This window comes from Mastacembelus armatus, chromosome 1 (genome assembly GCF_900324485.2).
Source record: "Mastacembelus armatus chromosome 1, fMasArm1.2, whole genome shotgun sequence".
NCBI classification, from domain to species: domain Eukaryota; kingdom Metazoa; phylum Chordata; class Actinopteri; order Synbranchiformes; family Mastacembelidae; genus Mastacembelus; species Mastacembelus armatus.
The window spans coordinates 20,500,673-20,527,953 of record NC_046633.1 but is presented as its reverse complement, the minus strand read 5'-3'; the positions used below and the strand labels follow the sequence as shown (position 1 = coordinate 20,527,953).

Sequence of the window (27,281 nt, the reverse complement as noted above, 5' to 3'; positions counted from 1 at the left end):
CCCCCACCCCCTCAGCAGAGACCCCAAAAACAACTAGACAGGCTTCTCTCAGCAGGCTGGGCATGGAGCTTCAGTCACTTTGTCTATGAGCCAATCCAGTTGTTTTAAATCTGCATTTATCATCACAGACAGTTTAGGAAGTGGGGGAGTCGGCTCCACACAAGGCTGGCGACTCTAAACAGGCGAGGCTCAGCACTAGGAGCAGCTTAGGGGCCAATTACATTTCAAGTGTCCATTTAATAAAATAGCAGAAAAACAAAAACAAAATGGCTACATTTTTTTAAAATCCCATGCCCCCCCACCCCACCCCAAAAATAATAATAACCCATAGAATATACACTTCTTAAAATAAGGAATGATGGATAAACATCAAAAAGAGGAGTAAAATAAGAGAAAAATATAAGTTAACTTCTTCCCCATTCGTTATGGTCTTTGAGGGATTGAGAAATAAATATTAAAAAGGGCGGCAGAGTTGTTTTTCCTTTGACGAAAAGATTCATCAGAGTTGAAAATAAGGAAAAAATGAAGAGAATTATGGAGGAAGTGCAATTCTTAATGCCAGTGGAGTTTGGATGGTGATTGCTGAGATTATATGACCTGTTGTCTTCTCACCCACACTCTCACCCAAATGTTTCCTCCACAGGTCACCTGACCACCAGTGGAATGCCACATAGAGCTGTTCATCCCCATTCATGAACTATATCAACAGCGGAACAAAAAGTCCAATAAATAAAAAGCGTGTCACTCAAAGTTGGCATTCTCCAACAGACGACCTACTTGTTTTTTGTTTGTTTTGTTTTTTTTGTTTTTTTGGGAAGCTTTCTGTCGCTTTAATCACATTGAAGAACTTCTTCTCGTGCGAGCAAAACAATGACTTTCAAAAACTTTCAAATGTTTCCACAAGCAAAAGTGAACAAAGTAAATAGTGCCTAGGCCACATCCACTGCCACTCTGAGGAGGACGTAATCTTTCCAAAAATTAATTTTAAAATGCACAATAAACACAAGCCAAACAACAACAGTTCTATCCATGAGCTCTACCTTTTGTAGCTTAATTTATTAAGCTATCTGTATGTACAAAAAAAAAAAAGAAAGAAAGAAATTTGTCTTTATTTTTTTGAACGGCCTCACAAACGTGTCTTTAGGGAGTTCAGACTGACGAGATGGCTGAAAGGGTTATTGCTTGTTACTGCTGGAAAGAGGATGGACATTTACTCCAAAGTTGTTTGGACATTTTTGTTGCTGTTGTTTTTATTTTTGTTTTTTTTTTACTTCATGGTTTGTGCTGTTTCTGTTTACAGCTCTAAAGTCGGCAAGTGCAGGATAGCTCATTGTAGCTGCTTGTAGAGGGGAAAAAAACAAAAAAAACACACACGAGTTAGAATTTCCACTCTTTGAAAACACAATGAGCACCCACATTCAACAGGAATGTTTTTGTTTTCCTCCATTTTTTTTTTTTTTGTGGTTGTTTTCCTCCAAGCTTGGCTGGAAACACTCATGGCAGACACACTGTGTTTGCTTTAAAAGCTTAGGGTGGTGGATCTGATCTACTTCCCCGGTGGTTTGTTTCACAATAGCACCAATTTGAGTATCCAAGCTTCTGCAATGTTGAGCAGAGGTCATGAAAAAAAAAAAAAGAAGTCATTTTTTTGGAGGGACATTTTTCAGGGCCATGATATGGCAAAGTTCACCCACAGTGTTCACTGAAGTCCAGATTAGATGTGCTCCCCTGCAATCAGGCCCAGACAGTTTAGATGGGGGACACAGTATCAGCTCAACACAAACACACACGCCCACAGGAAAAACCCTGAGCAGAAACTCTGAATTAATTCCATATTATACGAATTTAAGTGCATTTTGGATTAAATTAGGGGTATGTATCTTTAAAAACATTCAGAAACTGGATCAAGGAAATAAGGGGAAAAAAATCATTCATTTGTGTGGGCTTAACATTTAATGCCATGTATATTTTTTATATCAACCAAGTCTCTGATGTTTCTTTAATAGAAGATTAAAGCCAATTAGCTGTCTCATATCACTGTGTTTGGGTCCTTGTGTTGGTCTGGGTGGGAGAGCTCTCACTGGAGGTCCTTCAATACTGGTTTCAGTAGCACAGGAGACAGGAGTGGTGGGTGCAATGAAAACATACGGAGTGGAGGGTGGGAGGTTCTGCCGAGAGGGGCTTGAGTTGGGGTGTGACCGCTGTTCGATGTGACTGGGTGCGTGTATGTACGTAGGCATGGCTGGATGGATAAACAGACGGGAGGGCAGGTGTGTTTGGCAGGAAGGGGGGCAGGGAGGGAGTGGTGCTGTGGGGCTCTAAGAGGAGAAGGCAAGTTTGACACTGCAGGAGGAGTAGCCCTCATCGCTGGCCATGCTCTGCAGGCTGCTGTGGTCGTCCAGGTCGCTGGTGCTGGCCGTGCTCACACTGTCCAGCTCTCCATGGGAGAACTCTGTGCTTTCCACGTCCACCTCAATCTCCTCTGCAGCCGGGGATGCAGAGATGGACAGAGAGAGCATGGAGGGACAGAGAAAACAAAGAATTTCATTGTGACTTGCGACTAAAAAACAGATTCTACACAGTGTATTTGCACCATAAGACATTTGGAGCAGAGGAAAAGAGAGTGGTTTCAGGATAGTGAGGGGTGGTCCAACATTTAATATTTTTCTTGGACCAAGAGTCCAGTTCTCTACCCTGTTTGTGCAGTTGTTGCCAAGCCCATTTGTTGTGACGAACATGTAAATACGTACATACTTAAGTACAAATATACACTTACATTTAAAAATGTTACTCATGAAAGGAGCATATTGTGTATTTTTGGGACTATTTTCAGCAACTATTTTTTTGTTTTTTTGCCACATGCTCAATGTTGGTTAACAGGATAAATTCATTGTTGACAATACTGAAGCGAGAACTGAAACAGAAAATATTTAAATAATAGAGGAACAATTATTACACAACAGTATATTTCAAAAGCTACAGAATGTATAGTGGTACTCTGTAAAAATAAATGCAAATGTAAATATATTAATTTAACATGGTTAATTTTGACATAGGAAATCCAGGTTTAGTATGATATAAATTAATGAGCTGTAGCTGTTAGCGCCTTCAAAGTTGACTTCAAATCCCTTCAGGAAATGTTTTAAATGTACTCTCCAGGTAATCTGTGCTGATTATTTTCAGCAACACCTCACTTAAATTAGCCAGAGAGCAGCTGGAGGGTTTAACAGTCTTGTAGTCACTAAATTAATATCCTGCTTTAAGATTGTGGCCTCTCTCACCTTGGTCAGAGTCAGAGCGGTCGGAACAGAGGGTGGAGCCCACACTGTCCATGCGTATCCTTTCCCCCTCTGCCAGGCTGGTCTGGGCTACAGCACCACTTCCTCCCCTGAGCAGCTCCAGCTGGCGCTGGAGGTGCCTCTGCTCGCGCTCCAGAGACTCCAGCTGGTACTGGCTTTTCCTGTCCACCTCTTCAAGTTTCTGGTCAGGGTAGAATGAAAGGGTGAAAAGGTTGATTATGCATATCTGTGACTGAGGCAACATTAGAATCTGCTGATAAAATGTAGGTGAGTAAGAGGAGAGCAAAACCAAACAAAATGACTAAAGAATAGTGCACTGGTGCAGAGATGGGAAGGCACCTTGAGCAAATTCCTTTCATAACGAAAAGCTGTCAGATCAGAATCACAGCACCACAAAATGAACATTTGGCAGCATCTGTTTTAGCTTTCGACCAATAAACTTGCCGTGTCCACTTAGACCTTTCTTCTGTCAGCCCTGAAACCCTAAGTGATTTCCCTTACCTGCCTTGTTTACACCATGTCAGTTTCTTTATTTGCTGCCTGTTTACGCCTTATGTCATTACAGTATCAGTGAGGGCCACGGCTGATACAGCCATGTTGTACTCTAACCTCTGAAGCCTTATGTCATGGTCACTGACAGGGACAAGTGTAACTCCCAGTGACAGACCAAAACAATAGGCCATCAATAAGCGATGGAGAGACTCAAGTTGACAGCAGCACAAGTGCAGAGCAGTGATGGCAGCAGTGTGTAGTGGGTAGGGGCACAACAACATCAGCTTTATGCTTCTCCATTCTGTTGCATGAATGCACACCGGGCTTTTCACATGAAGACTGCTCAATCTCAGGCAGTCACATGCCTGTTTTTAAAGTGGATGGGAAAGCATGAAGTTGGATGTCTTAACGTGTTAAACGCTCATCAAAACCAGATTGTTAGGCAGGACAATGATTCCCATTGACCAGCTGTATACTGAGTACAATTTGGAGGTAGTTCAAATCCATAATATATTACATTTAAACATCCGCACAATTTGTCACAACATTATTTTACAATTACGAGGACATTCAGAATATCATGTAACCACAGAAAAATAAGGTCTTTTCATCTCTTCCACTTCAAATAACTCATCTACAAAACCATCCTTCCATTGCAGGTACACCACAACTCAGAGGCCCCCTTCATTGGACTTATTCTATTACGCTACTTACACATTCATAAGGTAAAAATCACTCACTCAATCACGCACACACGCATGCACGCACGCACCCAGTGATTTCAGTAGAACTTAGTTGGACCAGGGAGCTAAGTTCAGGGCCTTAGCCAGGGCCTGCTATAGTGGTCAGTGTCATCCTTACCTTTATGTGTGCTTTGGCTTTGTTGAGCAGGCCCAGAGTGGTGTGGCGGTTGCAGTCAGGTCCCAGGGGTATGAGGGCCTTCAACCTCTCAAGACACAGCCGTAGGTGAGCTCGTCTGCAAAGAAAGCATGGAGAAGAAAGATTAGATGAGTGACAGTAGACAGCAGGGCAGGATTAAGGCCTGCATGGTGAAATATTAATTGCTTTACAACTTGGTAGTTACTGTATTTTCTGGACTATAAGTTGCACCAGAGTACAAGTCACTTTTAGCAAAAACAGCCTTGTAGAACAGAAAAAAACATGTGTAAGTCTCTGCGGTGTATAAGTCGCATTTCTGAACAATTATTATAATTACTAATAATAATTAGTAATTATTATTATTACTAATAATAATTAGTCTAAATTAGCCTATGGAGAACATAGGCTAGACATGACAACAACCATAAATGCATTATGAAATTCATTCATTCACACTTTATTACCTGCAGCTTGAGATCTGCAGTATAGCTCTTTCATTTGTGTTACACCAGGAGTTAAGAGTTTAGCATGAACATAATATAAATGTTTTTACTTTTTCTACTTATTTTTATTTAAGCCAAGAGCGCCATGTAACACTAGCGACTACTTGACAAAATTACTGTACATATACACATATAAATAGCTTTGCTGTATAAGTCATACGACAAACCAGAGGGATAAAAAAGTGTGACTTATAGTCCGGAAAATATGGTAAGTGTCCTGCTCAAAAGCAAAGTTTTTAGTCATTCACTTTTCCTGACTAGACTTCTCCAGCTTGTGTGCACATTTAGACAGTACAGTCTAGTTACAACCAAGTTTGCTGCAGCCTGCCAAATGCCAGAAGGTTCTTAAAAGGAAAGTTAACCCCAAAATGCGGTTTAAATCAGATAATGGTAATACACATTATCTTATGCACAGATAACTGACTAAAAACAGATGTCAAGCCACTTCTTTATACCCACCTCAAGCAAAAGCAACAGATTTACAACTGTTCTACCACTTAAATGCATTTATTGGTGGATTTTTCTCCAAACATGAGCAGTATTGTGCCACCTTTAGATGTAGGCTCAATAAGACACAGTTGTATTCTTGCTTTCTGAGACTCCACAATCTATAGACCTGTCTCATGTAGCATATAGTTTAACAACACAGCAGGTTACAGATGATTCATGTCTTGCGCAAACCTCGAGACGATACTTGTTACTCTGGTGGTATTCCAGCTTTAGTTACCCTTCTTGTCTACATTATGATCAACATGTTTCAACTGGTGGGGGGAGGTAGGGGTGCATAGCAGAAAGGTGCAATGGCATTTCCTGGACTATGCTCGGTGGTTACGCTCCATCATCCTGACAGTCCTTTTTTCTGTGACTGGAGACAGACCCTGGGTACTATCTATCCTGCTAATGGCCCTGGGTTGAGAGGTAAAGAGAGATAATTGTGGCCATAACACAATCAGCTCTCCATTAGCAGGAGCTGCCCTTTCAGCTAGCCTGAAGGGAACAGTGGTGAGACATTAAGAGTCAGTAGACTCAGCGGAGCGACCCAGACTCAGGAACTATCTCTGGGGGAGCCTGAAGGAGATAAGCCCAGGGGACCAGGTGGTTGGGCTAGACTGCTCTCTGCTATGCTCTGCTGCTTTAAGACTGGTGGAGACATGTGAGTGCTGGCTGGAGTATATCTGTGTGTGTTTGTATGTGTGTGTGTGTGTGTGTGTGTGTGTGTGTGTGCGTGTGTGTTTGTGTGTGTGTGAGAGAGAGAGAGTGTCTGTGGAGGCGAGGTTAAACTATGCTTGGATGGTGCTGGATGGTTAAGAACATCAGAGGAGAGCAAGCTATTACACCAGTACAGTATGTTTGAGTACGTGAATAAGACGAGTCCTGCATGTCTGAAAAGTGAAAGAGGAGGCCCTGTTTCAGTCTTTACTTGAGAAGTCACAAGGCACACATTTTAGTCTAGATAGTTTGCATGACTATCAGTCTCTCGGGTCATCTTTCTGCTCTTTAACTGTGAAGTTCCTTTCTGTGTTTGCCTCATCTGTATACAAACATCACCATCTTTGTCCTGCAGTCTCCCCACCACACCCCTCCTACCATACACACACAAGCAAATATCAGCTGACAATTAATCACATTGTACTCCTTCACAGCAGCCTGGAAGGGACATTTAGCTCCACCATGGAGATGTCGAGGACATGCCACATAGGGGAGAACATGACTGAATATTTCTGTCTGTGATTATAACTCTGCCCATATCGTTTACACTGCAATTCTTACACTGATTGTTACTTGATTATGAGGAAACTAAGCGTCAAGTGCATTTTACAGCAATTTGTCATGTTTTCTAGAAATTAAGATTAAAACAGCCATCTCAGAGAACAACCTAAGATAACCCCCACTTACAACAAGCCCTGCTGTTCTTCCACCTTGCCGGTAACAAGATGAATCCACAGGAGAAGCGGGGGTACACTGACTGCAAAGAGTGCAGTGGCCATGACCAGAGTATCCCATTATGGGTCTTAGTACTTAGAACATGCTTATTAGTCAGTACGGTGTGAGGTGTCACTCGTCAGGCTGCTGAATCAACACCCTTCCACACCCACAGGATGATGATGGTGGTGATGATTATGATTATGATGAGAAGTCTGCCATGCTGTCACTTCTTTTAGCGCTCTCTGTCCTGGTTTTGTCCTTTTCACAGTAGTTACCTTATGTTCTGTGTGTTCTCTAATAGAAACACACACTACTGGCTGGCAACACTTAAACACTCTTTCTGTGCTTATTGATAGACAGACATGCGAGATGCTTTGCATGTCATTTGTCCTAATCTCTGGGAGCATGCCGTGCTCTACTGTGGAACATCATGAAAACTACAGAATACAAAGAAGCCCCAAAAGGCATTCGAGAGAGTGACAAAGGAATGATGTGTACTATTGCGCAACTCATGACCATCGCATTGAACTGCTAATGAAAGGTCAACCTGTAACTTTCAGCAGAGTTGAAGAAATCATTTTTTGGAGAGACACATGCAGATCCACAATGCTGCAAGCAACTTAAAATAAAGGTGCAGACAGACTTATCATGTTAGCTTGTACCACCAAACTGCTATTTCAGTGATGGGGTTAAATGTCATTAGCTAAATGCCACTGCTGATGCCTCCAAAAAATGGTGCCTAAACCATGAGAAGGCTTGTTTCTCAGGTAGAGTCACAGACAAGGAGTTTAAGGCATTTGCAGCTTCCAATAGAGCCTACAAATACCAATGTGCTGCAGCCAGAATCTCTTTTTCTCTCCGTCCTCTTGTAGCCACATTACACACATAGCAAAGCCTACTCCTGTGCAGCCCAATAACTTCATGTCCTCATCTGCTAAGGTTAAGTAAACTTATATAAAAAAGATGTAACATCACAGGGTCAAAGGTACTGTCACATGGGTGCTTTAGTGTGGCTGATGTAGCATCACTCACACCAGGGCTTAGAATTGGCAATTGTAGCCAAGCTGATACAAATTAAACAACATATTTTAAATATCATGTTGCGATATTAGTGCAGGTGCACAGGACAATAAGTAAGTCCAGGTGACAGATATAGGAACACAAAAGCATAATTTTGTTACTGATACACATCAAGCTCAGATATAAAGAAATTTCCCGAAACAAAAAATTTAAAAAATGATTCACAACACAAGCAAACAACAAAATCACAGAAAACCTGAATAAGTGTTACTACACATGGCAACAGATTTAATAGCTAACGGTTGAAAAAGACAAAAGATCAACAAATATAAATGAAAAGAAATATATACAAAAATAAATGAAGATATCCTTAATGGTAGTGAAGACTATTGCTCTCCACTTTTTATTTCCAATGTTAAATCAATTGCACTGCAAGCTGCAGGGTGCCTGAATGGGAAATCTCCATCTGTGGTGGATTACATAACACATGGCCAGTTGCTACCAGGACCTGTGCTCTAAGCTGTCATGCGCAGCAGGGATATCAAATCCCACCCTGACAATAAGGCAAAGTATGAAAAAACGTCTCGTCTTTCCTTGTATTCAGCACAGGAAGATTCCTGGGATTGTAAGCAAACGTGTTTCATTTGGTTGTTTTTTTTATATGTACTTTACCAAACAACTGCTTTTGAAAATCCTTCAGTCTGAGCTTCTGTGGACTTGAGTCTTAATACAGATCAATTTATGTCTAACTGGCAATTGAAAGAAAAAACATATCTAAAGCTGCTGCTGATCTATCATCTGAAACTCAGAGTGAACATTCAAAAGTTGTAACAGGAGCTTTTACATTTCCTTTGTTTATTAAGATAGTCAAATTATTTTCATGTGTCTTCTATACACCATATATACTGCTAAATATACTGTCATTGTTCTATCATGAATTTTTTTTTTCCCACTATAGTACAACATCATAATTTGTATGTTGCATGTGCTATCTTCAGCTCTCCTGAAAATTAGAAGCACACCCTCCTGCTGTTCATCTTAACTGCTGCTGAATCATCACCTCTTTAGACAACTCATGGAAGCATATGTAAGAGATTCTTTCTGGTCCATCATAAGTATTTGTAAAAAGGAAAAGAAAACCAAACATGTTAAATTGGTCTGAAATCCTCCAACATATCCATAAATAGACCTCCATGTTGTATCCCACACTCAAGCTTTGCAGGCTCACCACTGACACAGTCAGCCTTCCCCTTTCCTCCTGAGACAATGCGGCACTTCCACTCTACCAGTGAGCGTGTATGTATGTGTGTCTCTTTCATGTTTGTGAGTTCAGTGTGTGAGTGTGTGCTCCTATGGCATGTGTTCCTGATGGGCCCCAGATGGGTGTGCAGGCAGGCAGCTCTGCCTTTTGGCTTTGACATGTCAGTGAGCAGCCAGCCAGGCCTGGGTCACTGCACCACACCTTTCCTCCTCGTCCACCCTGGTCTCTCTTCCCAGAGATTCTTCTCATAAGTCATGTGCACACTCCTTTGTTAACTTCAACTGAGTCAAATACACAGCGCTGCCTTGTTTGTAAGGGTGAAAAACATGGCAAAGTACTTAAACAATTGAAATGATGATTAAATAGATATATATTTACATTGGAACAATTCGGTTGCCATGTCAGGATTGCTCTCCATCTCCCTGTAGCTGTTTCACTTGTTGGAATGCATCACACTGCCTGCAATGTGATTCAACCAGAGTCCTTTTTAAAGAAACACTTTGAAGTGCTCCCTCTTAGTATGGGAGAGCTGCCCACCACAGCTCTTACAGAACCTACACACATCATATGTACATCTCTTGTCAGCACAGTGAACAACAACCTCTCTTATCCTTGTAACATCTATCTATGCACACACAAACACAAACATATGTGCCTTTGGATGGGCACTGAAGGACACACATTCTGTACTGTACTTCCTGAAAACTACTGTGAGGCACACAAATACCCTTTAAATTTTTGTCGGCGTTATGTAAAACAAGAGTAAAGATAGCAACAAGCTGTAATTCTAACATCATCCAGATGACAGGAGTAGCCATCACTGTGTCTTGAAAATATTTTCAACAACTCCTTAGTATTGTGAAAATACCAATACAGACTCTTATCTTTTAATGTGATAAACTGAGTAAAGTAACTTACTTTGAAGGTAATTTAAGAAAGTACTTAATGGCTATACATACAAATAGGGAGATATCTAAAAATCTAAAAATCCCGCTAGCATTAATATAAACATGAGGCCTGACATTTCTTGTGAGCAGTGGGTATTGAGAGGAAAGGTTGGTGAGCAGCAAAAAAGTGTGTGAGTAATAATAAATAGCATAGTGTGAATAATTAGCAATGAAACAACACTTCTGCCTGAGGAGGAACACAGACAGATTGGTATTCTTTTCTTCTTTTCATGAGCAACCTGGATTGCTGGTTATTTTTCATCCAAAGTCCAGCAAAATCTTGAGCAATGGAGGAAAAATATGGTTGCCCTAGATTCCAAATTTGTGAATATGTAAATAATGGATAACTTCCCAGGCCATCTAAGATGTCTGACATAATTACGGGATGTGCTCTTAAAGGGGAGGCTAGGATTTCCAGGCCAGATATCAGTCAATACACTTCTCTTTGGCAAATCCCCTGCTCTGTCAAACCCATTTACCACATACACACACTCCTGATTTGACCTACATCTAATACGTGCAGAGGGAGGACAAATCTGACCCTTCACCCAGTTATTATACTAATTACAGATCACCAATGACCGTATAAATGATAAATCTCCCAGATTGACATACAAAAGGAAATTAAGACACTATTGCACAGGACCTCAAAGAAAAAAAAACAGGAACTTGACTTTATGAGGGAGTTCTATTGTTCCACTTCTGCCTTTCCTCCTTCTACAATGTCGGGGCTCATTTAAGGCACATCATGATTCACAGTCAAACATCATTGGAGTAATTAGAGTGTTTTGTAATGCAAAGCCTCATTTAGAGTAGACTGAGCCCTGTCCATTGAGTGCTACATCATATCAATAGCAAATTATCTCACTATGGAAGATGGCAATTAAATCAAACACAGAAAGGCACAGATGTTCTGCTGTCTGTCCTTTGACCATTATTTTCCAAAACATTCCAAATCCATTGTTTTATGGTTAAAAATAGCAAGTGTAAGATGCTGGATTTTAAATGGTCCAGACCAGTCACAAAGGAAAATCACATGTAAGCTTCCTTCTCCCAGATCATACATAGTGAAACAACATGTGGCACACTAATCCATACTGCAGATGGTGACATGCAATATACATGGACAGGGCTCAACCCACAAGTCAGCCCATACATTTGTTCCCTGTGACGGTTTGCAGTGACTGTAGAAACCAATGTTGAATCCAAAATAAATTCAAAATGCCCAGGAGAGCTATACATAGCTAAAAATTACATTTTCATTTGTTTAGTAGTTCAAAAACACCTTTTATTTGACACCTTAGATCAGTGTTTTCAGTTGATTTCATTTCGCTGACAATGAAATACAGTAAAATGAAGCAGCACCATTTGGCTTATTTTTCAATTGAATTAAGAGTGTAAGTAAACCTGAAATGTATTGTTCCCTATATACTGTAGCTCATGCACATGGACATCTGCATCCTTTTTAGGATTCCCAGTTTTTTATGGCCCTTATGTGTTTTTATCATTCTCTCAGGGGGGTGGCTCTTTCACATGATTGCTGCTGAGTAGCAGTCAAGGTCACATGTTTACACATACAGATAATGGCTCCTGACTGAATAGGTTTTTTTTAATTATCACTGACTACGATGACTGCTGGAACAGTCACCAAAGAGCCACCAGCCCAGCTGAACACTATGTGTTCTAACTACAGCTTTATTATCTGAGCTATAAGTGGCAGTTTCAGGAAATGACAAATGCAGGCACACACAAGCTTAAGCCTATATGTTTAATAGGTCTGGGTGGTGTGGAAAGATCATCATTATTCTAAGTTTCAGTGTAAAACTTTTTGTTGGCAATTTATATTTTGACAGAACTCATCTTATATCCACCACTAAATCTTGAAACCAATGGGACTTTAGGATTTTAAATAACATCTTTGTTACTGAGGTGACGAAAGACAAATGTGAGAGCTGTACATTGTGGCTAGTCTGTTATATTCTAATTCATTCACTGCTGCAGCATCAGTCCACGTTTTTTACATGCACATGCTAATCTTGTGTGTGTACACAAGATTAGAGCAATTCTGGTCCCAACAGCAACAGTTTTTTTTCCTGATATACTGATGCTTCCATCATCTACTTTATGAAACACGGACAGATGGGATAGATGCAGAGAGAGACAGGGCGACATAGAGAGGGTGAGAGATATAGAGGGGAGGAGGAAGGGAAGTGTTCTGATGGTGTAATCTGCCCAGAAACTAGCCATGGGCACAAGCGAGAGCCAGTCTGTCTGGAGGTCCACTGATTTAGCAATAGTAAATGGCTAAAATATACTCTGCTAATTTTAAGTTCACAAATGGAATGCTCACCTCACTCTCAACTGCTTTCTTTCATAAGGAACTAAACAATTTCAGTCTCTGAAATCCATGGACACTGCCAAAGGATGACCCATATTCTGGTTAGATGGCAAAGACCAAAAAAGAAACGTATAGGGCCTGAAAATGCAGTGTGAGTGGGTGGGAACAGGACTTTGATTTTTCTGAGAATTCAGACAGTTGTGACCTCAATCCCAAAAAAGAGATACAGTGTGTGGAAGAGAGAGCGTGTAATTCGAAATGTCAGGAAATCTCACTGTAAAATGCAAATGCAAGTTCAAACATCAATACGGACTCACAGGAACCGACCACACCCCTGCTCAACCAATCTCAAGGTCACAAGTGGTAAATAAAGTGATCCGTAGTTAGTTTCTGGGCAGCCCAAAGTTTCTGTCACCCCTGAATATGCTCCAAACCACAAATGCCATCCGCCATGATGTGTTGCAACAGTGCAGCGGTTGTTTGGTTGAAAGACGGGATAAAGAAGAAAAAGAGGAGAACAAAAAGCAGGTGAGAACAGTGCAGCAATTTTTCCTCTTCAAGCAGCCACACACATAAGCACATGCTCAAACACACATACACGTGCAGAGTTCACTGGAGTAGAGTAGGAAAAGGGGGGATGCGCTCGCTGTGTGGCAGGGCTGAGAGACTCTGGGGCTGAAACCCACCACTAACACATGGATTAGTTCACACGTGCACACTGGCTTTTAATCTGCTTCACTGACAACGGATGGACGAAAGAGAAAGAACAAAAAAAAGGGCAGAAACAAAGCGATGGCGTTAACAAAATGAATGGCCATAGAAACAGAGTGAGAGAGAGGAGAAGGCTGTTAGTGGAACAGAATGGAAGAGCAATGGAGGGGAGAAGCATGCCTTTAGGTGCAGGTGCACTGTATAATAATCCCATCATCATCATCTGTGCATAAAATCTACTAAAAGCGGTCACATGCTAATTCACCGGTGCATCATCTCTTGGAGAGGCATTTTAGTTTTAACTTTGATAGTGGAAAGGTGACAAGCAACACCTGACTAAAAGTGTTATAGATGCAATCCCCTCATCTGTGTCTTTAACCCATATATCACCGGGATATCCTATCCTATCACTTCAATTCTCTTTTCATACTTCCTACTGTCCGAACACGCACAATAGCACACAATGTCATTCGCCTTCACTTTCCCCTTTAGCCCTCAGTGACTCAAAGACTAAAGGCAGAAGCTTGGGATTAAAACACCAATATCGCCTTGCTTCTAAAACGGGCCTGATGTAAATCCAGGGAGATCCAGCCAGATGTTGTCTCTGGAGCCAGAGTAGGGTGGGGGAGGATTTTGTCTTGACAGACCACTTCCTATTTACAGCTGTGGACATTTTAATATATACAATAGGTGGTAATCCAAATATTCTACAAAAACCTTTAATGTGCAAATACACATTCATGTGTTAAATAACACCGGTGGACATACACACTCAGTGTTAAACTCACTAACTCATCTTGCCAAGTCACTAACATGTCAGCACATAGGTCATTCAACTGAGGTTAGACTTTAGTTCTTAGCACAGAAATGGCAAGTAATGACGTTCACTGTATGGTTTGATGATGAGTAAGGAAGTGAGGTAGCAGTCGTGGGCGTAAGGGGTGGAGACTTCTCTCATTGCTCTCATTGGTGAATAGCTAACCTCTATGATTGGTCAGAGGGCAGTGGTGTTTCCCCCTTTTTCCCCAGATGTATGGCTAAAAATAGATGCCATCGTCAGATTTAGCCTAAATTAGCCTGTCTTGTGTCTTCAACAAGCGTTTCGTTTTCTATCTCCATCTCTGCCTTTCTCTCCCTAAGATAAAACAGATTAAGTTAGCCTGGCTGCTGATAGGGCAAGCAGCTCCAAGAAGAATATGAAAACAGTAGCAAGTCTTCCTGGAATAGTATGCAACCACAGCCTCATCCAGTTTGCCCAAAATGAGCTTATTCACAAGTCCAACGCAATGTTGTAAATGGAACAGGTCGAACAACAAACTGTGTGGGAGGAACAGAACACTTTGTAGAATATTGACGTACAGTCTGAACATACAGTGCCTGTTTTAAGGTGATCAATCTGAACATCTACAAACACACTGATTTCCTTGAAAATGTTCCTATTTCAGTCAACATTTTTAAAAAAGCTCCAAGTTAGACAGCCCAGGGTAAACTTATTCAGTAGCCCGTATGTGCACAGCCTAATTTGGAGTTACACTGTCCTTCCTCAGAATGCCACACAGATGTACTTTTCCAGGATAACGGCACGACAATGCGCCAAGATAAGAGGAGACAAAGATCAGAGCAAGACAAGATGTGAGTGATGGGTGAACTTTCAAGTACCAAAATTCAATCCCTTGTGTGGGGCTTTCTTTACACCTGTCTGCAGAACACCTGTGTGGGGATGGACTCTGAGGTTGTGAAGCAAAACAATGGTGACCTCTGATTTTACAGTCTTAAACCATCTGGCAACAAGCCAGATGGGATGCCAGAATACATTTACAGGCCAGCAGTTCTTGTATCAGTCTCATTAGGTACTTCTCAAATAATTGAATTATAAATGAGAAATGTATTGATTCTTCTCCAGGTAATAAGAAAAATTCATAAAAATCTGCCAAATGCCAAGCTCATTTCTATTTGCTAAGAAGCTTTTATTGCAAGAAACATCCACACAAGGTGCTGAGCTTATATTAACAGAATTGCAAAATTTTTGATAATACGATTTTTGTAGCCCTAACTCTCTCACCCTATACTGTCGGCAAAATGTATGTGGTATCTGGTGGCGTTTAAAAATCAGTGTGAGTGAAGATGGTAACAGTTTGGTGACAGTTTGGATTTGAAGAAGCACACATGGATCAAAAACATGTGCAAGATTTGCTACGATTCTGCTATTTATACAATTGAATATATTTTATATTATTTATTTTAAGGAGAATTCATTGTTTTGTTCAATAAATGCAACATATTTCCAAGGTCAGTGTTATGTAAACATACAAATCAGTGCAAAACTGACAGGAGGCCAAAACAGAATATGGCCTCCTTAGTAAAACTTGCGAACCTGCCATACTGGTTGGTAGAGGAGGCAGTCTTCTAGCCACAGCCATAATTTGTCATGACCTGAATGTTTGTAGTGGCTGGTGTGAATATCTCACCCTGATACTGGCTCATGTCTTACTGTGTTAATTACAGGGCGGAAATGCTCGCTGTACACCAACTGACATAGTGGTAGTGTGGATCAGGCTTGCGTGCTCCTCAAGGCTTCCCTTAGTCAGGTGTGTTTGACCTATCTCTCTGCTCATCCCATCAGCCTGTCAATTACTTCCTTGTCCTCTGACACTGTTGTTAGCTAAGCCAAATCCACGTTAGGCTATTAAGGACTAGCACCGGTTGGCCTGATGTGGGGGGGGTGAAGGGGGGGTCGCAGCACGTGTGTATGTTGGAGCTGGGCTCACCAGACCAAAGGTCAAGTACTTTAAGCTGCTTTTCTGAGCCAAGAAAAGCTTACAAGTCATCACGTTGGTCAGAACAAATGGTCCCAGTTTTAGGCCCTGCAGCAGAGCCTGAGAATAGGCAGCACTCATTGGGCGGACAGACAACAGAAAGACCGGTGAAGCAGTATGGCTTTCTTCAAGTACAATCAGCACATCCAAAGAAAATGGACAAGTCTATTCATGTTTGACTGCTCATTCAACCCCAAGGCTCGAGCAACAGCAATGAGTTTAAAACCCACTGGTTAGAAAGAGTAGAAATACAGGAAAATTTAAAATCACAACAGAGATATGTACCATTTAGAAAACATGACACCTACACCAGTTATATACAGTGGAGAGTTTTACCTTCTTGCCTGGACAACCTGTTCATTACAGTCCTGTAGTAATAATACTTACATTCACTAGGATATGTTTAAGTTAACAAAGACAAGAAAGGACTAAAATCTGACCATACAGTATGTCCTGACAGGTTTAAATATGTCATTTGTCATATTTGGCTATATAAATAAAACTGGACTTGACATGTGTACAAAAAAATAAAAACACTGACAGTCAAGTTAGCCCACACTAATACAGAGCATATGGAAAATGAGCAGTTCACATACCATGGAGTCAAAACAAGAAGGCAGAGCGTAAGGATGCCCCTTACATGCCAGCCAAGGACAACAGAGCACCGACCTTAAGAGCCTTTTTAAAATTCCACAGGCACACACAGAAAGGTGTTTAACACACACTGTTTGCCAATCGCACTTATGAAAAATCAAGCAGAAAAGCTAATATTGCTTCCACTATCTGGGCACTGAGAAAAATAATTTGCCATGTGTATTACAAGCCTAGCCTTGATTAAAATAAAAAGGAGTTGAGATGCAGGGGTAAATGATAAGTCACCCTTGTAATTTATTGTAGTGACTAAAAGCCTGTTGTCTTGATTATCAATAAACATGGTTATCACCCAAAAGGAAAAAAATATTAATAATTAATTTAAAAAAAAAAACAACATAAAAAAAACAGATTCAACTCTGAGCCATGGAATACTTCAGTCATTTACTGTAAAACATATCAGCTGCAAAACAAACAAGGATCAACCAACAACTAACCTGAGCTGGGGTATTTGTTATGAGCATATTTGAAAAAGATTAACAGGCACACACAGAAAGGTGTTTAACACACACTGTTTACCAACTGCCCTTATAAAAAGCTCAAGCAGAAAAGCTAACATTGCTTCCACTGTCTGGGCACTGACAGAAAAATAATTTGACGTGTGTATTTTAGGTTGTAAGGTTGTAAGATCAAAGCTGCAAAACTGCATCATGTGGTATACAAGACTTTTACTGTTAAACCCTATTAAGGCGCTGTAATTTAGTGGTGGCATGTGGAAGTAAAATAGGGTTGTTAAGAAGGTACATGATCAAAGCGGCAGAGTCCCACGTTATCTGGTCTCGCTGCACAGTGTGAGCATCTGGAATGTGTTTTTTTTTTTCCCTCTTTCGGTGCCTTTTATCCGTGTCCTGTAGTATCTGCTGTCACGACAAGTCTACTCGTCACAGAGGTTATCAAGACCTGTGGCAGCCATGCAAGGCAGACTGTCTCACGGGCAGCAGATATACATAGCTGATATATGTGGACAAAAAGGCCCCAGTTAGGCTGGATCATAAATGAGCTGTCTCCAATTTACAAGACTCAGAGGTCTGTTCAGATTGAACGAAAGCTGCTGCTGCGGCTACTGTTGTAAAGTCATAGTATAAGCCTGACACACTTGAAAGAGCAACTATGGCTGATAAATATAGCTTAGAATGGCGCATGTGCTTAAAGGGAATTGGATTAACTTCTGGCAAAAAGGGGGAGATTATAAATGATTTTGACTTTAAGTGTAGTTCTAAAAAGAAGGATTACCATTTCAATTATTACCATCTTTCTTTCCTAATGGAAATTTAAAGCATGTCTTGTATAGTTCAACTAAAAGCAGCACCACGTTCACTCTGTGAAGCTGAAGACAAAGACAAAAGTGGAGAAAAACAGGGTGTCGGTAACTGGATGTAGTACAACAGTGCAGTACAGGACGGCCTGTTCCCTGCCAACTGTGCACGGCTGCATGGAACAGCAAGGTGGTGCCAGGAAAGGGAGTACAGAGAAGAGGCAAGTTTCAAAGGATGTTGCTCACATGACAGTAATAACCACACCCTGATGCAAAACTACTGCTGTCAAATACACATATCAGTGGGTAAATCACCTTGGTAGTATCTGTATATTTAGCTGCATTACCTGCACAAAGCTTTGTTTTACTTGTTAATTAATTTATTTATCTAATGGTTAATAACTCTGCAGTAGCTATAATTCAGTGCTATGCCGCCATCTAGAACCATGTCAGAACCAATTGCCTCTATGCTTTCATCGACAGGGTTTACAATTGTCTGCTCTGACTGGCAGAAATGATTATAGGCTATTAAATGCCACAGAAACTGATATGTGGAAGAAGTGACAAAACCAGCCTTCACATTGTGTTGTAGGAACAAACAACTGAGCTGGCCCCCTTGTTTTTGAAATGTTTTTGTGTGGGTGGAAAACACACACACACGCACAAAATGTAACCCTACTTAGGTGCTGAAACCTGCAGAGGCCAGTCAGCCGACTAGCTGGCCTTGTGTGAAATTGCATATGAGCACCAAGATGACACATCAACTCTTTTCTATATTTAACTCACTGGACGCCTCTCATTCCAATGTTCCCATTCTTTTAGAAGTGACTGCCAAAGAAAATGACGAAAAAATAAATAAATAAATAAATAACGGGCCGAGGTGATATGTAATTACACTGAATGGATCCAGCCTCCCACATCCTTTCATTGTGCCCATACCCTTGGAGATAATGAAATGGAAGGAAAGCCTTTCTCTATTTACCATAAATCATGCAAGTCTAACCACTCTTATTTATGGTGTTGAGGAAAACTCTTTACAGTTTGACTTCTGAGGCCTGCAAAGTCAGACAGAATAAACACCAGCAAGCAACCTATGTGGGTGGTGGATTCAATCTGATAAGGGATTCCAAGAAAGGCTGTCTTCAGAAGACAGGGTGGCAAACCATCCCATGCCAAGGTCTCCCTGAATACCCCACATTTCTTTCACTGTAGATACTATCTTGAATGCAGATTTAAAAAACTAAGTATAGAACTATGCTCATGCTAAAAGGGCTCTGAAAAGACATTTTGTATTGATATAAAGCTTTGCTGCCATTACTATTTCCCAACCCGATCCACATATTTACATCAAAGCATGCACTGACTTTAGTTCCTGATCTTCCGGCATGCGCCCTTGCCTAAGCATATAACTCTCAGTAACCAAACTGTCTCATAACTCTAAAAAGGTGCAAATAATAGGTGCACCCTGAGGAAAGAGAGAGGTGACAGCAGAGGAGGGAGTGTCCTTAACTGGACAGAAGTAAGTCACCCCTTATTTTTGGTTTTAGGGACCTGTTGAAGAGGAAGCGCTTACTTGAAGAGTTTAATCCTTGTGGGGTAAAATGAAAGTAGGACAGGGTGGACTTATTCACTCAGGGAAGGATGTGTATCCACCCTGAAATCTGTGCTCTCTTATTTAAAGGTGAAGTGTTTTGAAATTTTAATGCCAACTCACCTATTCTTCTCCAGCTCATTATGTGTGGACCTGCAAAGACAGAAAACAGAAGCTGTCAAAGGAAAGAGCAAATCTAGACGTTTTATTCAACAAGAACCATACAGTATTAGTTCCTCCTGAAAAGGCAAGTTACACTCTTAGAGAAAAAAGATATAATAATAACATAAGTTTCTGAGCTTGTCGACCCGGGGCTGAGGGAGGCACAGTAAATGAGCTTGTGGAATCTGATTTATGAATTTATTAATGAATCCCATAGGCGAACAACTCTAGGCCCAGTGCACTAGAGCTTTTACACCAATAAACCTGACAGCTGGGCATGCACTGTGGCATTATGCAGGTTCCTCTTCAATAATGCACATCACAACTCCAGGAGGATGTGTGTATGTGAACTTAAGTTCACATTGAACATAAGGTTGTGTCTGTGCATGTGTGCATTCATGTGTGTGTGTGTGTGTGTGTGTGTGTGTGTGTGTGAGAGAGAGAGCGCATGCACACACATATGCACAAACTCTGCATGCAGCAGCCAGGGTTCAATGCTCTGTTAATAATGTAAAGTGAATCAGCTAGTCCCTAAGAGTGTCTTTGTGTGGCAACATACTGAAGGGAGACATGCCCTCCTGGTCACACTTAAATGGCCAAGTCCTCATCCACACACACAAACTGCATTCCACCCTCCTTCAGGGGGTATGGCTTTTAGGGGTTGTGATGGGGGAGCGATAGACACAACTTCTTATGAGTTGGATGCACAAAATTGATATATCAATACTGCAATATGCTTTCCTCATCTATTGTTTTCATAATGCTGAGTTTTGCTGAAAATGTGCGATCTTGTAGATAAGGAAGCAAGAAATATGCAGAAAAATGATAGCAATGTATTTAAAAAAAGATAGGGTAGAGGCTGCAGTTCAGTTGGTAAGAATTAGCCTGGCTTCTGAGGAAATTATTTTTTTAAGTTTACACCAATAAATACACCATGTGACCATTAGAATACTTTACTTCTTATGTTCTTTAGTATACAAGACTGGATATCTATCCATTCATCCATCATCTATACCCACATATACCTATTTAGGGTCACAGGGATCTGCTGGAGCCTATCCCAGCTCTCTTTGGGTGAAAGGCAGGGGTCCACCCTGGACAGGTCACCAGTCCATCACAGGGCCACATAGAGACAAACAACCTCACACACTCACACTCACTCCTATGGGCAATTTAGAGTCACCAATCAACCTGACATACATGTTTTTGGACTGTGGGAGGAAACCAGAGTACCTGGAAAAAACACATGCATGGGGAGAACATGCAAACTCCACACAGAAAGGTCCCTGCCCAGTTGCGAACCTGGGACCTTCTTGCTGTAACAGTGCTACGACTGGATATGTTCAATCAATTATGGCGGTATATTTACTTAACATGACATGGTCTATGACCAGGTTGAACAACTGCTATTACAGCCAAATAAAGAGCTCATATATGAATTGACCCTGACTATTTCCTCAAACCCTATTTCCTCAAACCCTGTTAGAGCATAAGTGCTTACACAGATGTTTGTGACAGCTTGATCTTTTCTGTTAAGCAACTTGCATAAAAGCCAACCAAAAAATTGACTAATGGTTCCAAAATTATTCCCTTATTTTGAAAATTAAGAATAATAGGCATGTATTCAGTGCAGGCTTTTACATTTTTATAGTTATTTTTAATGGCAGTAGGCTCATTGATTTCTGTAACTCATTGTGAGTCAGTTTTGCAGAAGATAAGTACTTTGGAGTGCATTACTTGCGTCATCAGTTATCACTGAGCTTGCACTTTGTGTATGTTGCTTGGTAACTCTCATCCCAATTTGTAATCTTTTCCAAACTGTGCTTGTTTCTTAACCACAATGTGATTCGATGTGGTGTATATTAATGTCAAGTTTTTCTGCTGGTTATGACACTTTAGGCATGATGAAAATTGCATTTTGCAGGAAAGTTACAACTGTTGCTATGTTAAGCAGCGCACCGAATGTTTTGAAAAAAGACAACTGCACTTTAAAAACTACTGCAGAAAATCAAAGGACAGAGTGTCACCTGAGGTGTAAAAGATGATAGGTAAAACTTTGAAAAGGTGGTGATAATACAGTCAGTGAGAAAGAAAGTTATGTGAAAATGTTATTAATTAGCAGAAATATAATTATAGAACTGAAGTCCATTTTAAGGCAAAGGTAAGGCAGGTTGTCTGTGTTCCACCCTGGTCCAAGCCCTTCCACCACGAAACAACACATGCACTCTACATTTTAGCGTGACTTCTTATCCAGTAAGATTGATCTAAGTCAAGGCTTTTATGGCTACAAACCCCTGCCTCCTGTATCAGATAGCTGTCTGTCTGGAGCTCAATAACAATGTCATACAGATTCTAAACCACCTCAAGGCCACACGCAACTGCAGCATGCTTCTATTTGTAGGCATGCATGCATGTGTGTGCATGTAAATGCACAGAAAGAGTGGGTCAATGAGATAAAACAGACCTATTAACAGTAGGCAAGAGAGGACAGGGTCAGATAAGTCCATCACTTTAAGCCTTAACACGCTATTGACAAGGCAGTTCTAGCTGTAGCAAGCCAGTGTCAGAAAACATATTTTATTTAAACGAAATGTACTGTTAATGCAATTATTCCAATTAACATATCATAATCTTTAAGAGCTCACATTAATACTAATTTTGGAACTGCGTCAAAGTAATCAGAGGAAATAAACAAAAAATAACATGACAATGTTTTAGTAAAGTACAATGTTATCATTTAGATTCACCAACACTGTTGGTCAATCATGAAACTGTGTTCTGTAGTTAAGAACACACATAAAGATGAAAGAATTGTAGAGGTTTTCTCAGATGGCTGATGTGTGATGCCATTTTCTGTAGACAGGGTAATCTGACATTGTGAGGTGGTGAAAGTGACGCATAACTTGGACTATTTTAGGATGTTTTTTTTCACCTGTTGAATAAAAGTAGACCACTAATGAAACAGTCATGATCTACATCTGCGACCCTGACAAAATCAGAGATATCCAAATAATGCTGTTTTATTGGGTCTGAAACGTGTGCATCTCCAGTGGGATTGAAACAAACCACACTACAATATAAGGCTGCGAAATTGTTAGATGCTAAATGGTGTTATCTCACTGAGTGAGTAGTGAACAGGTTTATGTGGGGAACAAGACCAACACCAAACATTATTTCTTTTCTCTGTGCTTCTTCCCAAACTGTTTTCTCCTGCATAGTTCCACCTCTCTAGTCCTAGAATGGTTCCCCTTCGAATCTGTCTTAAGGGCAAACATGCTTTGCAGATAGTTTATTGTCCTTATGTAATTTAATTTATATAAATCTGTAGAATCATCTAAACATCATCATCTTCTAAAATTTCACCAGTAGTACACAAATCTTATAGACATTTTATAGACATTTTAGACATTTTATGAATGCAGTTTCAGACGTATATCTGATAATGACTGTTGCCATGCAGAACTAGGCCCCTTTCTGTGCTCATGATGACTAATGAGCAGTTCCTGTTTGTGGCCCGTTTTTACATTAATATTAAAAGACTCAGAAAGAGGTGAGTGGGGCTTGCGTTTGATGTATGACTGTCAATGCACAGACTAACCTAAGCAGCCTAGCGCCAAAAGAAAACACAATGCCAGTGGGTCTTAACTTAAGACATTCTTGCCTGCTTCTGTTACTAGTGAAGGAAAATTTCTGGCATAAGTGAAATCATTCCGGTCCTAAATATTTGCGGTAACTCCATCAAGCTGTATAGCAGAAAAGATTATAAGAAACACTGTATGTTCCACAACACAGATCAACAACTGTGAAATGATCCAAACAAGAAATGCATGCATGTTGTTTATATTATATAGTTATGTGTAATGATAAAACTGCAAATGACCAATTACCTTAAATGTTATTAGTCTTGAGGAATCCACTTTTCATATTCACTTTTGGATGTCTAAAAACAATACTAGCCCTTCAGGGAAAGACTAAACTACCCATGTTTCCCCACAGTGTAGACCACATTTAGTATGGGAAAAAACGCATAACTCCCATCTAAACCTAAAATAAATTACTCAATTTGAAATAAAACAACGTATTATGGCTTTATTTATATATGGCTGTAAGACTGCACAATATTATAAATGATCTTTACCAATCTAAACCGTCACTTTCACCAGGATCCCTAACCTCGGCCACTGCAGTCCGTTTGACAATCAGCTGATGAAAAGCTCGCTGTTGCTGCTACCCCCTCCCCCAAACAGGCAACACAGTGGTGTGGACGTTCATGTGTGCACGTATGAATGAAAAACACTTTCCCGAGTGTTTGCCAACACCTTCTCTTGAATTTGCAAACTCTGCAGATTAAAAAAAAAGGCAGCGACTGTATGATCACATGCTCCCTGTAACACAGACATCACCCCAGTGCATCACATGTAAAAACAGTTTCATTTACTGACATCCATTACTAACAGCTAACACAATATCCCACCACGAGAGACCAGTTTCCTACCTATTGTGGCTGCTGCTGAACTTCTTATTTCGGAATTTTCTTTGCCTCTGGTAGTTTGTGGTCTGATCTGACGGAAATGTCGAAGCATATCCGTGTTCACACTCTGTGGAAAGAAAATCTGGGGTTAACACTATTCCACGGGCGAGTTTGGACACTTTTTTCTCAATACAATAGGTTGGGAAGAATATGGAGGCAACTTAACACGTTTGTAATTGCGTGTATATATATATCAAATTACATTTACTGACAACACTTCCCTTTTTAGTCATTTCTTGAAACGTCATCTGTCGTTAACGTTAGGCATCTTTAAAGTCGTCAAAAGAGTAGGACGTTAATAGTATTTATTAAGAAGTGTTCGTATTAAGTTTAAGAAGATATGTGTACACATAATTACCTCTTTCTCTCCTTTCTAGATATTCCGCAGCTTCCAATAACCGCTGGATATTTATTAGCTGAACAGCCGTCATTCTTTCCCGAGGCTGGCTGCCGTTACTGTTAGCTAAGCTCTTCGACGTTAAACGTTAGCTCGTACCGGGCGCTTTTTAATAAAGGGAAGACGGTACATCGGTTATTACTACACTGGTACTTAAAAACGCCGTATTATTATCTTGTGTATTCACTGGCTCATCAACAGCTTTTGTCGGAAGGAGAGGGAAAAAAATCCAGTGTTTCCAGGCTAGCAAGCTCAAACCAATCCTTGTCAAGTTTCGTTGTTAGAAAATGTCAAAACCAGTGTATCAAACTATTAATGTTTCTATGGAACACGATATGAAATTTTTACAAAAACAGATTAAAAAAACATATAAAATTTCCCCGAGGGAGCCCAGTGCCAGCAAACTGCCTGCTGCAGCTCGCTTCCTCTCCTCTCCTGTTTGTTTACCTATAGCTGCACAGCTGAGAGGCGGGAACCTTGAGGAGGAGAGGCCGGTCTAAACGCTATGCATTCTGGGAAACCTAGTCTTTCGGTGCAGTTATGAAATACTTTCAAGCTGCACTGTATTCGTACTTTTTGACAAGTTAACCTGCATTTACTGTCATATATAGAGTGATTAGTTTATGATATAACTGTAATAATGGTAGTTCAGTATATGTCAGTTAAAATGGTAAATAAATTGGACAATAAAAGTCCAAAGACTTACAGAAATTGAGTTAAGATATAGTGGTTGATGTAAAATCTTATCAAGGCTATTGGTGCTACAGATGACAATAGAGGCAACGTTTAATGAATGAAAATATTCAAATATTCCGGATTATGTTCAGCTCACATGACAGTGATAATGTATCAGACATGTTTATGTCTCGCAATAGCAAAAAGCCCATTTTAACACATTTAGGCTATCAAAATAAAAATAATAACTGAAGCTCTTATTGATAAATTATTAATTAAATACAAATACTTATTGTGTGTCATGATTCCCCCCTCATAGCCCTCACTCCACCAAAACAGAAAAAATACAAATCCCATGATTCACTGAGACCGTGGGAGTGTATTTGCTGGCTGAAGCCAGGCCCAGCAACACGTGACGTCGCGACCGAGGGTGCACCTGATTGACGGATGGTTTTGACAGGCGTCGAGGGCAGAGCTCGCACCTGACCAACCGCAGAGGAGCTTTGCGCCATGTGGAATCCATGCGGCACGCCCACAAATAGCAGGAAGCAAACAATCGAGAGGAGCGAGAGAGCTGTGGAGCAGCTGATGTCTGCTGCTGCGAAATTCCCACGTTGCATTACAATAGGTGACTTTACTCAAAGGACTTTCGCATCGGCCCGTATACTGCTCGGTTCTTTGCGCGATAACAACGCAGACGCATAACGCAGCGTTGGAAAAAGCCTATTTTACTGCCTCTTCCGATCAGTATTTATTAAGAAAAAGGAGGAGATCGTTAATCGGAATTTTATAAAGTCATTTCTAATACTGCATATCCAAAAATAATCTGCCAATACATTACATGTAGGTCAGGCTCTACTTGCAGTAGAGATCGTGCCATCTGCAGTCAGCCGATATCGAGCTGCATAACTGGTTATAGAGTAGAAATCACAAACAAGCAAATTAAACAACCTGGCATATTTATGTGGAATAAATGTCCGATTCACCATTCAGGTGTTTCCTCTGCATTTTAGCTCGAAGTTTTCGGCTTTTTTTTCCGAGAGACTCTGCGGAGGCAACAATGACATCATCCTAAACTGAGTTGGAGGGCGCTGCAATGTGGTCAGATTTATCATATCGGAGTGGTAGCCAACAAGCACACCCACACACACCTAATCGTTATGTCATACTGCTTTATCTATGCTGCAGGGGGAAATTACAGATTCCTGGGTTGACAGTTGTGCAGGCGCAAAGCGACGCACAGTGCACAACATGCAGATAATGCAGGAAAAACACAGTCTCAAAAACAAGAAAAGCTGTTTATACTCTCCCATAGTTACAGTGAGTGAATCGTATTAGTCTGGTGCGCAGGCAGAGGTTGTGCGTATAGCAGGCAGTGGTGCTTAGTGAAACTCAGCCCTTTGTTGTCTGAGTCTGTTGACAATGAAGTCTTGTTTTCCTGAAATGCAGATGCAAATGAAAAGGATCAAACGCAGCACAAATACACTCACTTCCGTCCTTCCTCTCGGCGCTCTCAAGAAACCTTGCAGCCTCCAGCAAAACTTGTACGTTTTTCAGAAAAGTGTTGATCTGCTCCAGGTGGGAGTCTTTGGAGTTGAAGACGTCACTGAAAGGGCAATTGGACATCTCGAAATCTTGCTGATCCAAGAAAGACGCCTCGGAATCAAAATAGTACTCCTCACTCTTCAAACTTCTTCTTTGCCTCTCACTTTTGGCCATTTTTCCTTTAAGTTTGTGTGACTTCTGTTCTGGCGACGTGCTGAGCGCAATAAACAGCAAGGCAGCTACCAGTGGACGCTGCTCTTGTCAGATGCTTCCTCTTTTCTT

The 27,281-nt window shown here is 40.7% G+C and overlaps 1 protein-coding gene across 2 annotated transcripts; it reads right to left on the bottom strand.

Annotated features, from left to right (window-relative positions):
* Positions 1–805: 805 nt before the first annotated feature.
* Positions 806–27,281, bottom strand: mxi1 (max interactor 1, dimerization protein). 2 transcript variants are annotated; one of them, XM_026303540.1, is made up of 6 exons: positions 26,945–27,281; positions 24,347–24,449; positions 19,813–19,842; positions 4,653–4,767; positions 3,282–3,480; positions 806–2,482 (listed from the first exon to the last, which is right to left on the bottom strand). In XM_026303540.1, the coding sequence occupies exons 1-6, from the start codon at positions 27,171–27,173 to the stop codon at positions 2,319–2,321; spliced, it is 840 nt and encodes a 279-aa protein (XP_026159325.1). In that variant the 5' UTR covers positions 27,174–27,281; the 3' UTR covers positions 806–2,318. The 2 variants fall into 2 exon arrangements, with proteins under 2 accessions (XP_026159325.1, XP_026159326.1); XM_026303541.1 differs by lacking the exon at positions 26,945–27,281 and adding an exon at positions 24,741–25,246.